The sequence below is a fragment of the Sorex araneus genome, chromosome 2 (genome assembly GCF_027595985.1).
Source record: "Sorex araneus isolate mSorAra2 chromosome 2, mSorAra2.pri, whole genome shotgun sequence".
In the NCBI taxonomy this organism is placed as follows: Eukaryota; Metazoa; Chordata; class Mammalia; order Eulipotyphla; family Soricidae; genus Sorex; species Sorex araneus.
Window position 1 is genome coordinate 307,456,419 of NC_073303.1, and position 14,816 is coordinate 307,471,234.

At 38.1% G+C, this 14,816-nt stretch overlaps 1 protein-coding gene across 2 annotated transcripts in view; it reads left to right on the top strand.

Moving 5' to 3' along the window:
* Nucleotides 1–14,816, top strand: part of PLD1 (phospholipase D1) — a 288,369-nt gene that overhangs the window by 98,580 nt on the left and 174,973 nt on the right. For both annotated transcript variants that reach the window (XM_055127575.1, XM_055127576.1), the window contains 5 exons: nt 7,496–7,687; nt 7,930–8,057; nt 12,168–12,313; nt 12,517–12,622; nt 14,132–14,197. In XM_055127575.1, coding sequence (XP_054983550.1) covers nt 7,528–7,687; nt 7,930–8,057; nt 12,168–12,313; nt 12,517–12,622; nt 14,132–14,197 — 606 coding nt within the window. In that variant the 5' untranslated portion in view covers nt 7,496–7,527. The remainder of the gene's footprint in view (nt 1–7,495; nt 7,688–7,929; nt 8,058–12,167; nt 12,314–12,516; nt 12,623–14,131; nt 14,198–14,816) is intronic.

Consider the following 14,816-nt stretch of genomic DNA (forward strand, 5'->3'; position numbering starts at 1 on the left):
AATTCACCCATTAGATGAGAGGTAGTGTAACTGCCCTTTAGCATCCAGCTCTGCCATGTCAAATTGTGCAGCCTCACTAAACTCCTGTGGTGCTACATTCTTCATTCTGCATGATACTGTGGTGAGGATTAGAAGCTATATTGATAATATGCCTTTAGTATTTGGCCCAAATATCATTAGGTGAAAGACTGGTTTTTCTATCTACCCACACTTGAAATAGATATCAATTTCCCTTAACTCTTATTTTCTCCTGGAAATAAAACATCTGTTTGAATTCAGAATTATGATTGAGATAAACTAGAAGAAGCCAGTTTTATGACAGAGAATACTTAACCCCTGGGTCATGTCAGAGGAAATGAGTAAGAAAGCTCATGGTAGAAAACAGGCCATCCAAGGAGGTCAAAGGCTTTAGGGGAAAATCATGAGAATTGGGGAAAAAAGACATTTGTGATAAAAAATTGCTTCATGCAATTTATTCATTTATTTATTTACTTACTTTTTTAGCTAGAGAACAGAGACAAGGAGGTTTCCCAACTCCTGCTGTAAAGATACAGTGAATGCAGATGATTAAACACCAATGTTTCTTGACTCCACAGGGGATAAAAACAGTGTTAGTGATGGGCCAAGAAAAAACTTTGATTTGAAGCCAGCAAAGCGCCTAAGAAACTGGAAGATTGCTGGGCTCTGGGAACTTGAGGATTAGATTAGATAGGAAACTTAGAGGAGGTTAGTGCTGGGAACTCAAAGTCCTTTTTCTTGGAATCAACAGAATAACAAGCCTGGGTTCAAAGGTTGTATGTGAGAGCGCAGGTCAAAGGACCTTGGTTCCACGGCCAGAGCACATATTTTTTTTGTCTCCTGGATGCATCTAGAAGAGAGCAGCAGAACAGGCGTGTGCTTTACAGTCAGCAGGAGTCTGCTGATGTTGGTTTGCTGATGTTTGGATTTTGCCACACTGGGACAGTTATTTTCACAGCATAGTTGTGATGAACACCTTGGGATGAAGTATGAGAAGCCCTCGTAAAAGCCTTGCACATGGTTGCTAGGTATTCCTTCAGCATCTGAGAGTTGCTAGTGTGTGAAGGGAATACTCTCTGTGGCATCCACTCATTCACCTGCAGACCAGTGGTTTCACTGTGGACTGCTGGCTGATTGTCATTTAGCCCACCAAATATTCATACAGTAGTACTCAGCGAGGTGTTGGAGGCAGACAGGCTCTTACTCCCCTGCCACTCCCATCCAGCAGTGCCCCAAAGTAGTGGGAAGATGACATGTTGGCACATGAATACCTGATTGCAGCTCTGTAGACAGGATTTTGAAGGGATACCATGAACCTGTGAAAATACATGCAACTTATTACGTGTGCGGTATGGTCCTTTGTTTTATGGGACTGGAGGTCCAGCGGCTATAACAAAGTTATGAAGGGGACAGGATTCCGAAGGGGACAGGGGTTCCTGAGTGGATAGAAATGCTTTAGTAGTGATATGCGTCTTACCGGAAGAGCAGGACTGAGACCAAGACCAGGGAGAAGAGGAGCGTTAACTGAAGCCTACTACTGGTTAGTGCCTTCAGTGACTGATTTTACTGGGGGAGGTTTACAGATTTCATGGGACCAGTTCATCACTCAGGCCTTATTCTCAGAGTAACCCGGCCAGAAAGTTAGTTGCTATATGGCATGTTTGTTTGGGTGAGTCTAAAGCAAGAAATAAAAGGTAGAATTTGTTCTTAGCCTGTCAGCCTTGAAAACTACTGAAGTGAAGAAACTCATCTAAAAGAGTTTTTGTCAGGGTTTCCCTTTGATTTATTTACCTGGAGTGGAGGGGGTGCAGGGCATCTATCCACCAATGGTCAGTGACTACTCCCAGCTCTGTTTGAGCATCATTCTCTGTAGTACCTGAGGAATAGTTATATCCTGAGTCTCCCACATGTAAAGCTTGTGCTCAGTCCTTTGAATTCTATTATTAAATGAATATTACTCACCTGGGCTAACTTTTCATAGCAAAGTGAGCATAATCATACTGACTCCATTTAACTTCCACAGGTAGGAAATATAAGCAGCACTAGTTCCATATCACAGGGCAGACCCTGAAATCCTAGAAGCTGATAATTGGGATGGAAAGAATCTCTGTCACTTGGCCTGTCTCCTATAGCACTGTCCATAGTGCATAATAAGCCCACCATTGGTATTTGTGGAACTGATACTTTTTTTCAGATAAATGTCCCAAGTTAACATCAAGGGTCATCATTTTTATATGTATTAATTTCTCAAAACATTTATTCAAAATCATCTAAACTCCAAAATTGTTTATTTGGCAATTTACATATTTAGTACTGAATCATATTTATGATTTTGGCATTTCAGGGAGCATCAAGTCAGTTTTGAGCACATCTGTCATATAATGTATTTAGGAAGGTTATATGATAAGACTCTGCCAATTAGTTTCAACATAATAAAGTGGGAAAGTAAAAAATAATTGTGGCTGAGTTTTTTTTAAATGATTTAAGTTTTATTTACTTCACATTTATATATTATATTGTATGGGTGGGTATTAAGCATTTATTGAGTTTATTTTTCTTGGTAAACACAATAATGTCAAAAATATAGGGAATCTTGCATATTATAGTTGAAAAGGAAAACACAAGAAGTCACAGTTAATGATTGTTTATTTTTTTTGTTGTTACTGCTTTTTTGAATTATTTTGCTACGAATGTTTAAAGGCAGGAGTAAATGTCTTTCGGTATCCATCCCTCTCACCACCCCCGGTTTTGCCTTTGACTGGTGAAAGTAGTTGGACTTCTGAGTCAGCTCAAGCTGGGTGGTCCAATTCCATTGCTTATGTTCTAGAGTTTCCCACACACTCTAAACTTCTCATTAAAACAGGAAGCAACAATGGGCCAAGTTTATATTGTAAAGATTCAGTGAGATATGTGACTAATCTCTTTAAACTGTGCTGGCATATAATACACATATAATGCGGCAAATATTTATGAACTTACTATAATTTTAATATGATAGTTATAACCAATATTATTTTGTCTAAGGTAGTAATTATTGCATACCACATAGATAGGAAAATATCTGCTCCCTTTGTTATATTTCTTAATCTTATTGAAAATTGAGATTGGAAGGAAATTCTAGATTGCTCTGATTTAACCATTGAATAATGGGGTAATTAAACATTCTCTGCAAAGATTTTTAATTTTAATATTCAATACCAGAATTTAAAATGAACAAACAAACATTCATTTCCCGAATACAGAAGCAAGAGAAATAAAACACAGCTGCTGTTGTCTCTATAAGCACCAGCTCTTCTTGGTACCAAAAGAGATAATGATCTTGCAGTATAATTTTATAAGGAGCTAACAAAAATCAACTTCATTATGTAAATGTGAACACTGGATGACTTGTCCCTTTGCTGGTTAAGATAGGGTGTAACTGGCAGCTGCTTGCCCACCATTATTTTAGATGAAAGAAAACATTGGTGAATCAGTTAAGAGTTGACAACATAGGCACATAGATGGCCTTACAGTTTCAAGAGTGAAATCAGTAATAAAATTGTTAATGAAAAGTCAACAAAAAGCAACCATATACATTAGTGAAGACCTTGCTGAACAAGCAGTTTGGTTCATTTTCCATTTATAGATGGTAGAATCACAAAATTATGAGCACATGTACAAACCTTAAGGCCCCATGGAGCTCCACACAATTTTACAAAAGAATTTGTGGGTCGGAGAGATAGTACAGCAGGTATAGTACTTACCTTGTACATGACACCCCATATGGTACCTTAAGCCCCGCTATTTCTGACAGAGCCAGGAATATGTCCTGAGCACAGTCGGTGTGGCCCCAAACTAAAAAATAAATAAAGTACCTTGAATCCTAAAACTTTTTCTTTCTTGGGGCTGGAGCAATAGTACAGCGGGTAGGGCATTTGCCTTGCACACAGCCAACCCGGGTTCGATTCCCAGAATACCATATAGTCTCCCAAGCAGTAATTCCTGAGTGCAAAGCCAGGAGTAACCCCTGTGCATCACCGGGTGTGACCCAAAAAGAAAAAAAAAAGTGTCCTAAAGTAGAAAAAATCTTTGAACACCTCTGATTTAGTGAAAACAGTTAATAAAGTGGGCTTTACCTTTTGAAAAAAAAAACCTTTTGTTCCTTGTTTTTGGGGCTACAACCAGTGGTACTTAGGGCTTACTCCTGGATCAAACTTGGTCAACTGCATGCAGAAAAAGGGTCTACTTTTCCTACCTACTATCATTTTTGCACTAAACCTTAAATGCTAGGAAAATGTTCAGGGGCTAAGGATATGACTCAGTGTCAGAGTGCCTACTTTTTTTGGTGAAGCCTGGGGCATTGACACTGAAAAAAAAAGTTGGGGAAGTTTTTTGGGATATGTTGTCTTTATATCTGTAATTATTATCTAGCTAGTGTGGTTCCTTCCAATATATAGTGATTACAGTAGGGAACACTTGTACTTGTTATGGAACTTACACTTTATAGACGGTCAATCACATGGACAGATATTCAATGAAGCTTTAGGACACTTTAATCACTTTAGGACTCCAAGTTCATGATTTTGGAGCCAGTAAAATCTGCTTTGTAAAAGACAACACTGACACAAGTTGCATGACCTTGAACAAGTTACTTAACTGTATCTTTCAGAATAATCATAAATACCAGGTAGTATGGTTGTGAGTTTTGAATAATGTAACTGTAAAAACTTGAAGATAAATGATAAGAAGTTTTATTTTTATTTTCTCACACTTTTTTTTTCAGAAGTTAATATGCTTCATCTCTTTCTATCTGAAATAAGATCTTTGCTTTTACCCGATTCAGTGGTTCTACACTATTTATCTGAGTTATCTTACTGTGTGTAGATTTATCTGGTGTCTGCACATCTTGACATTATCCTATTTTTTAAATATTAACAGTTTTTCCAAAAGAAAAGTCACTCTTTCTTTGCTACACTAAGAAAAGTTGGCAAAGTCAACAAATATGTCTAATCAATAGGAAATACCCACTGGTCTTACAGATTAATAACCATCAATGAAATGATGTAAATTTGTAGTTTTTCTTTGTCTAATTTCTTCTAAGTTTTTTATTACCTTTTACTTTAAGTAATGACATGCCTGGGCCATTTTTGACATCTGGTAAATATCTGTTGAATTAATAGGGAAAGAAAGAAATACTTTAATTGTGTCCAGGGGCAATGAGTTATCTATGAAACTTAAATATTCATTGGTTAAATTGTGTAGGTTAAAAGACATTGTACTACCAGCTTCTCTTATTCCTATGAAAATCTACTTGGATTAATTTCTTGGGCTAGGAGAAATTTTAAGTTAACCACATTTGGGGAAGCTGCACAATTTATATTTTCGTGTCTTTTATCTATAATGAGGGTTTTAGTTAAGGCGATGCTGAGATGTCCAGCTTCCTTAACTTGTAGAAAAGGAAATCAATTCCCCCACCCACATCCCCATACTAAGAGTTTAAATATCTCCTTCCTGTGGTGCTTAGCTGCAAAAGAAATTTATTTTATTTTCTTTCCATTTGAGTTTGGATCTAAAGAAACTTGCTCTCAGGTTCATATTTTACTAACACTTCCATCTATTACAAAGGCACTTGCACACCTACAAAAAATATAAAGGAAAGCCTTTGGATAAGAGACAATTGCATTTAATCTCTTCTTTTAATTGCTTAGCTGAATAAACTTTGACAAATTGTCCAAAATATTGGCCTAGGTAACTAATCTCTCCAGGTCTCAGACTTCTAAAATTTCTGGGATTTGAAAGATGTATAACAAGCTCATCCTTAAATATTCATTATTCATTATTGATGTTATAATATGACAATTTATATGGAGGACTCTCAAAGCCAGATGCAGACTATTCAATCAGTACACATCGACTATCATAATAAAAATTAGAAACAGGGGAAAGTTGAAGGGAAGTGATATATGGGCGACTAATCTATTCCTACAATAACAAGCCACATATTTGGCTCCAAGCTTCCTTACCTCCCAAATGTAGAAATATCAGTGATTAACACTGTTCACTGAAAACTTAATTATATTAATTTTATCTCCCTCCAAACAAGAATTAACTTCTTCTACTCTCTTTTTTTGAATTTACAAACAAGATTTTCTTCTACCAGGCATAATAGTACAGGTTTTAAGACTTGTTAAGTTACTTGTTGAGTTTCTAACTTTGAGCTGTCTCCAATCATTTTCCTCTGAACCCCTGTTCTTCATGTCATATACACTTTTGAAAGAGCCCAACTAAGTCTCCCTTACAGTCTGTACCATTTGGGGGAAGTGTATGTTTTGGAGGAGGGTAGGGATGAATTTGATGTTGTGTAACTGATTTCCTTCACCCACATCGAGTGCTCCTTAAATACAGGGAGCTTTATTTATCTTTATAAATAATCTTATTTGCTCCCACAGCAGTGGGTGGGTGGTGGATTCTCAGTGATTATCATTTGTTGTCATAAGTGAACACATATGGAAGAGTAGCAGGTATGAATACACATTTGTTTTATGGCCTGGTTATATCATAGAGATTATGTCAAGCAATACAGATTTTTTTATCCAACTCTGATGTCAAGGCCCAAGGCTTAAAGTTCAATATTTTAAGTGAGAAATAAAATCTATATGAACTCTTCTTCCCTGGGTACTGATGTGCAACGACTTGTGTTATTAAATGTCGAAATGAAATAGAACCAGTTTCCTTTAAAAAGGAGATAAGTATAATTCTCACACTTTGGTGTCTTTCAAAGTAGGTACACCAATCAATTGCCTCTCAAAAACCATGCATCATGGTAGCTTAGGTACAGTCTTGGCCCAAATATCCTATCTCACAAAGATAAATAATGCTTGTCACCTACAGAGAAAATGTATAAAGAGTGTAATATCATAAAAACATCTGTGAAATCTCCTTAATAAAATTATTACAAAATGCTCTACTTTTAAATTAGAAATTATTAAAATTTGTGTTGTTATATATTTCCCCCTCTACCTTTTTGTTTGGGCGTCATGCCCAGTTGTGTTCAGGGCTTACTCCTGGATCTGCACTCAAGGATTACTCCTGGTGAGGCTCAGGGACCCAGGTTGGCTGTATGCAAGGCAAACATCCTATCTGTTGTGCTCTTTCAGGCTCTCCTCTGTATTTATTAGTTAAGAATCAACTTCTTTCTTGCAATATCTATTCTAAAACCTATCCTCCTTGAGTCCCTTCTCACTGATACTAGATCATACAGTTGGATGAGAGAAATGTTGGCATTTATTCAATGTGGCACTTTTTTCTTGTTTGTGATTAATTACCTCACTCCAAATTAATTTACAAGCTAGGAAGAGAACCAGTTGAGATAACTGGGGTTCACATAGAACTAGCTGACTTGCCTCTCCAATGAGTAATGCAAAAGTGGATTTAGCCTATGGAAGAGGGTTTTATTTGTCCATAATAATGTTTTTGTAACCTCTTTCTTCTTCTCCAGCCCCTTTGCTTGTCCCTCCATTTGAAGCCAACATGTCACTGAAAAATGAGCCACGAGTAAATACTGCTGCGCTGCAGAAAATTGCTGCTGACATGAGTAATTTGATAGAAAATTTGGACACACGAGAGCTCCACTTTGAAGGACAGGAGGTGGAATATGATTTGTCTCCTGATGATCCAAAGATACAGGAAGGTAAGGACTGATAAGCTGAGTGAGGCGAGTTTATTGGGATTGCTGGGCAGAGCACACATTTGCTCCAACCTGCCAAGGATCGATTTTTCTTGCAAGTGTCATCACATGGGCTTGAGTCGGTTCCTTTGCTGTGTTTTCGTGCTTTCACACAGTCTTATTATGTAAAGAGATGTCTGTAAAAGACAAGCGAAGAGAATACCATACCTTCTTGCAGTAACTTTATTTGCTTCTTTGTTTTATAGAGTACATCCCATTCTCTGCCATTTATGAGACTCAAGGATTTAAGGAGCCGAACATACAGACCTATCTCTCTGGCTGTCCAATAAAAGCCCAAGTTCTGGAAGTGGAGCGCTTCACATCTGCTACCAGGGTGAGCCCTGTAGACTCACCATGGGTGTGTCTATACATATGAATGGACACATTGATGCCTGCCCCCTTCCCTTCCTGTTAGGAATGCTTTTAGGTGGGGCTTCTGTTTGTTTTCCCACTTCCATATTCTTGTTATATGCTAAATGCTTGCTCTACCCGCCCCCTCATTCTCTCCCTTTCTTTATTTCCACATTTAAGTCAGTTTACAAATTCAAAGTTTAACATATTACAAAGTACTTCTCATAATTCACTTTCTTTCCTCTAGTTTTCTGTTTAGTTTGGATTCTTGGAGCAGTCATTCCACCCAAAATGCCAGACAAAGGCTAAGGGAAGGTTAATTTTTTTCAAAAATTTGTTCACCAAGGAAACAATGTGATGCCTGAATTGAAAACACACACACACACACACACAACACAAACCAACAAAAATGAACACAAAGGTTGCTGGCTGGTCCATGCCATTGCTGAATTGCTGAGAGTATTCTGATGGTCTGTTCTGCTTTCTTATTTCTTCCCGGCACCCCACTGTTCCACCTCATCCCCAGGTGTTTATCAGGTACAGCTGAAGCCTTTGGGATGACTGGAATATGAGAAGCTGAGTGTAGCTGTGCTGGCACTGTTGCTGCCTGGACTCCACACTCACGAAGTCTGAAGGGCATGCTGGCGAAACACACCTTCCCAGGGTTCCTTCCCGTTAATCTCCAGCCACAGCATTAGCAGAAGGGCAGATAATCTCTGCCCAGATGGCCTTTGCTATCCTGTCTCCGTGACTTCTGGAGAGTTCTCTCTTAGTCCCAAGGGTTTTGCCTATAGTTCCATCCGATCTCTCCTGGTACTCAGACCTTCTCCATTGGTAGTCCCCATGAGTGGGAGCCAGTGTTCCTGACACACCACTGAACACAATCCAGCTCTGAGGTGGCCTTTGCCTCATTATTTTGCCCACCTGCTTTTCACCGAGAAGCAACAGCATGCAGGATTTCATGCAGCGGTTGCAGAGTGTGACTGCATGGTAAATTCCACTTGGTGTCTTGGAATCTCCTGCACATCACTTAACCTGGCTGTCTCTTAATTCCCCTGTCTGTATAACGGGTCCGACAGAGTCTGCCCCGTACAGATTTGTTTTGCACATATTCCCCTATTCACTCTAACAATGTTGGGTGGGGGATGTGCACATGCTTGCTTCACATGTTAAGTTGCAGTGCTCACTGCTGTGGTGTGGTTGGACCTCCCTTGCAGCTCCAGGGAAGCTCAGACAACGTAATTGCCAGGGGAGGTGGACCCAGGAGTGGAACTCAGGTTCTCATGCTCACAAAGAAGGCACTCAAACCTCTGAAGCATCTCCTGGCCCCTGGTTATGAGAATTTAACAATGATAATGGCTAGTGCTATACTTGTATTACATCAGTAGATACTATACTATACAAGCATACACTGTATAATAGCAGATATTACTAGGAGGTACTGTAGCTCTGTAGCATTGTAGCATTGTTGTCCCATTGTTCATCGCTTTGCTCAAACGGGCACCAGTAACGTCTCCATTGTGAGACTTCTTGTTACTGTTTTTGGCATATTGAATATGCCACAGGTAGCTTGCCAGGCTGTGCCGTGTGCGCAAGATATTCTCGGTAGCTTGCTGGGCTCTCTGAGAGGGACGGAGGAATTGAACCCAGGTTGGCTGCATGAAATTACTCATAATGATTAATGATAAAATGATTAATATGGATGCTAGTAAACCAGCAACTTTCCTTTGTTTGTTCCTTTGAGTTAAAGCACATTTGGTATGAGGAAGATAAGCCTGATTGCACGTAAATGAAAATGACACTTTTTTTTCTCATTTCTAAGCTCAACTGTGTGCCAATTTATGACTTAAGTTGCACCTTTGTTCTTACCCTCCTGAGATTCTAGTGAGACAGAGGTTGCCATGCCCTTTTCTAAGTGATGCTGTCACCTGCTCCTCCAGGCCTCTCTCTACCTGTCTCCAGTCTGTTCTCTGCCCTTCATGCTTCCTTGCCTTTGCCATCCAGTAGGGCCCAGATTGATTGGGGTCTCTCTGGCCTGCCTGTATCCCTTGACCAAAGGCAACCTGTCCCCTTTCTACCTGGACCCAAACCTTCTCCTGTGGCTCTTTCCTTCCAATTCCAGTCCTTGGTTTTTCCTCTTCAGGATGAGATTGCCCTTACTAGCTGCAGGTCACCATCCTGTCTGGTTTCCTAGCCTCTGTCACACCTTCCTAAGATTGTCCTTTAGTAAAACTCTTCCAATGATTCCTGTTCCAAAGAATTCTAGTAATTCTGCTGGGATTTTGTCTGAAAAATGTAATGCTGGTTGCAGCTTCATAGCTGGCCGGCTATATCATAGGTTTTCTAACCGTTCAAGAACGTGTGACAGGACATTTCTATTGTACCACACTGCCTTAGTTGCTAAGAAGTTACAGGTTTATGTTATGAGGGATAAAACTTGGCATTTGCAATGTTTTGTAAGTGTTCAATTTTCTTACGAAGAGAAAAATAAACCCCAGGAAAATGTGGCGGCATTCTTAAGTTGCATCATCTTTCTGGTCTTAAAATGAGTTTCTCATCTTAAATTGAGTTTCTCACCTTAAATTGAGTATCTCACTTGAATGCAAGGTATCCAGCCTCTGCGAGTTTTTTTTATACTTTTCTGATGTATGAAACAGGAGAACACTTTAATGTTGGCCAAGGTGGTAGGTAGCATATAACATTGAACCCCAAAATGGGGCTTCTTCAACTTTGGGTTGTAGTAACTTTCATGGATCCAGACTAGAGATGAGATTAGTCCCAGATTTGTCAGTAATTTAGGATGATATTTGTATATTTGTATATTTTTCAGTGATTTATGGTGGTATTTGTTTATTTGTATATTTGTCAATGAACTTACAGGTCAAGTTTCATTGACTTGCCTGCTCTTGTTTTATGTTCTACACCTATGGGGAGTGATCATGCTTTAGAAGTTACCAAAATATGACATATCATTAATGCCTGACATTCATCTTGGGGTTGCTGACATTAGAGTCTGGATGAACTAACTCAGTAGGAGACACTGAATTCTCCCTGTGTCCAGCTTCCAGCTCTTAGGGTGCTTACATCTTCCCCGAGAATCACTGTTCTCGAGGAAGTACACAGTTCCCACCATATCTTTTTCTCCTTCCCTCTTACATACATACTAGGAACTTCTTTTAAGTTTATTTATAAATATTCCTCTAGTTCCTGACATCACCTACTGTATAAAAACTCCTAATCCCCCAAGTTTTTTCTTTGTTTGGCTTGGGGCTGCATGCAGTGGTGCTCAAGGCTTTCTCCTGGCTCTGTGCTCAGGGGGCCATATGAGGTGCAGGGGATTGAATCCAGGTTGGCTGCATGCAAGGCAAGTTGAAACTCATTATACCATTTCTCCAGTCCCCAAGTTTTATTGGCATTTCTGATTGTAATAATTCACTGACAACAACATCCATTTGCATTTTAATGTGTTTTAAAAGTATTAATGAAGATCCATTTTGATAAAGTTTTGAGGAATAATTTGTATATTGCAAGCTCTTTTGCTTATTTCTCTCTGGTGATCTTGTTCCTTCCTGGTCACTGGAAGTACTTCAGACCAAGAGATGTTGTAGACTGGGATGGACCTTAAAAATGTTAGAGAAAAATTAACATCATTATGAACAGCAAGGAGTGGGTTTTATGCAGTATTTTTTCTCCAGCTTCCCCCCATCGTTCTTAGTGTATATTCTCTGTTTATAATTTTGTAAAAACCCCTAATGGCTAATTTAAAGCCATCTCCCCTTGTCGCCTTTACCTGGTATAGTGTGTTTGTGTATGTGTGTGTATTTGTGTATTTGGATCAATGTTATTTGTGGGAGTTCGTTTTTAGTATGATTTAGCTTGCTTTATATATATTATAGGATAAATATATTTTTACTGTAACCAGTTGCTTTTAATTAATTTTACTTAAGTACTTACACAAAATATATTGACCAGATTGAAAATCATTTTTCAGTTGTTTAACATTTAACTTTGATAGTATTCATTGGTAACAATGAATACTATCTGGAATTTTTATTGCTTTTAAAATATCAATAATTTTTATTTATCATTGTAGGTAGCAAGTATCAATCTTTACACTATTGAATTAACACATGGGGAATTTAAGTGGCAAGTTAAGAGGAAATACAAGCACTTTCAAGAATTTCACAGAGAACTGCTCAAGTACAAAGCCTTCATCCGAATCCCCCTTCCCACCAAAAGGTAACTGTTGAAGAATTTGTTATAGAGTTATGCCAATATAGGCAAGCTGGACAGAAAGAGCATTTCATTTATCTCATTGGTTAGGTGTTGGTAGATATTTTCAATTAAACAGATTCTTTGATAGTAGATCCTCTCATGAAATATGAGAGTCATGGTTCAGATAATCAAACAAATTTTGTTGTTCTTGTTTGTGTGTGTTTTAGACACACATTCAGAAGACAAAATGTCAAAAGGGAGGAACCTCGAGACATGCCCAGTTTTCCAAGCTCATCTGAAAACACGAATAGAGAACAGTACTTTAGTAAGAGGGTAAGTCTTTTCATGCTATTGTGGCTTAGCACATGAATTTTGCAACATTTTAGAGCTCCAGAGTATATGGATGGGCGGGTGTTTTGGCTGCAACTTCTCTCTAAACCAGGCTTCTCATGGCTAGTTGTCAGTCCCTTCTTGCCCAGGCTTCTCTGACCCCGAGATTGCAGAAGATCTCTAATTCTTAGAAGTATATATGGATTTTGTTGGGTGTGGAGAAGTTGCCTTGTCCACAGAAACCTGGGGCACCCTGAGCTGGGCACATTTTTCAGGGTTTGGATATGTCACTCTCACTATCGTCCAGTTGCTCATTGATTTGCTCAAGTGGGCACCAGTAATGTCCCCATTGTGAGACTTGTTGTTACTGTTTTTGGCATATCGAGTACGCCATGGGTAGCTTGCCAGGCTCTGCTGTGCAGGCAGGATACTCTGGGTAGCTTGACAGGCTCTCTGAGAGCGGGAGAAGAATCAAACCTGGGTTGACCTCATGCAAGGCAAATGCCCTACCGCTGTGCTATATGTAATCTTTTGAAGTTATATTTTTCCAGATGTTTGCTTTGTACTTGTAGCTTCTCTCAAACATAAGAAACTTATCCCCAACTCTCAGTGGGGCGGTGAGGGTCTGAGAAGATGGACAGAGCACAGAGAGTGCAAGGGTGCAGAAACCTGGATGAGGAGACTGGCATCTGGGGGCTATGTTTCTCTGAGAGCCTGTTGTAGAGAAAGCTGGGTTGGATAGTTTTTAAATTTGAAAATGAACAAATGAACTTTTGTTCTTTTTTTACGATCAGAGACTTTCATGTTTTGGAAGAGAAGTTTGATCTATTTTTTTGTAGTTGTCATCTTGGTTAAAGTCTTTTTCAGGGATGTGGAATATATAAGTGTCTTCTAAACTACCTATACATAACATTCCTACAGTTTGGGATCACTGTGCAAAAATTCATAAGACCAGTTGAAAGTGATGATTCTGTGAGTTTAAAATTGGTGCTTTACCAATTACAACTACTTCCATATGAAATATATTTGAAATTAGAGTGCACCTTGTATAAAATTTTTAAATCTTTTTTTTGCTCTAAAAGGTGATCAATAATTATAGTATATATTCCAGTAAATTTAGTGATAGAAACAGGTAAACTTAGGTTTTTGAGAAGACTGATTAATGACTTCAACTACTTACTATGATCAGGACTTCTGTTTATGACTACGGAAGATCTAAAGAATACATACTAAAAGTCTCGTCAGCAATTGTTTAACTACTTAAGTATGTGAAAAATTAAGTAACACTAAATAATGTTACTTACACCAAATGTACCTTGAAAACAATGCCTTAATGCTATTTAGCATTGCTATACAGTATATGCATAATTGCATAATATACAGGGGTTAATAGGTAATAATAATAATGAACAGATATTAATAGGTAATAATGATCACATCATTGTCACTAACTGTTGAGAATTCTTGTAAGTATGGTAATGTTATTTATTCTTTAAAATATTTGTATTACAGAAACAGCTAGAAGATTACTTGACAAAGTTGCTAAAAATGCCCATGTATAAAAATTATTATGCAACAGTAAGTACTATTCAGTGATTTATATTTTTTAATTAATTTAAAACTGTAAAGTGACAGCTCCATTTTAGATTATTTTACTTGTATAAGCAAGTACTGGCATACATTTCTGCTTGATATCTTGGTTAAAAATAAATGTTTTGTATTTATCTTATACATAAACTATGTTGTTGTTGGAGTTTAGCATATATGTATTTGTGTGTATATGTGTGTATTGAGAGTATAAAGTTGATATGACATTAGGGTTGAATTTAAAGACCTAAAGTGTAACTTAAGGTGTGTATAATAATACATTTAAATGAATGTTAAATAAAGTGGTATTATGGCAGACTAGATTATTCAAAAATCAACATCCTTCTTTCCTCAAGCTTCAAAATTAATGTAAAAATTATTCACCCTGAAGAAAACCACTGAGTAGTAAGTGATGAAAACATTTGAGCAGAGTTGTATACTCAAAGATTATAGTAAGCCCACTGAGATTGCATCTGATTGGCTTGGTATGCCTATGAAAGGCTTGTATTTTCATGGGAAAGTGAGAAGCATGGGAAAAGCTTTGGAGAGAAAAAAAATCTCTTGAGAAATCAGAGAAAAGAGAAGTGGTGGAGGCTTAGAAGCGGCTGGC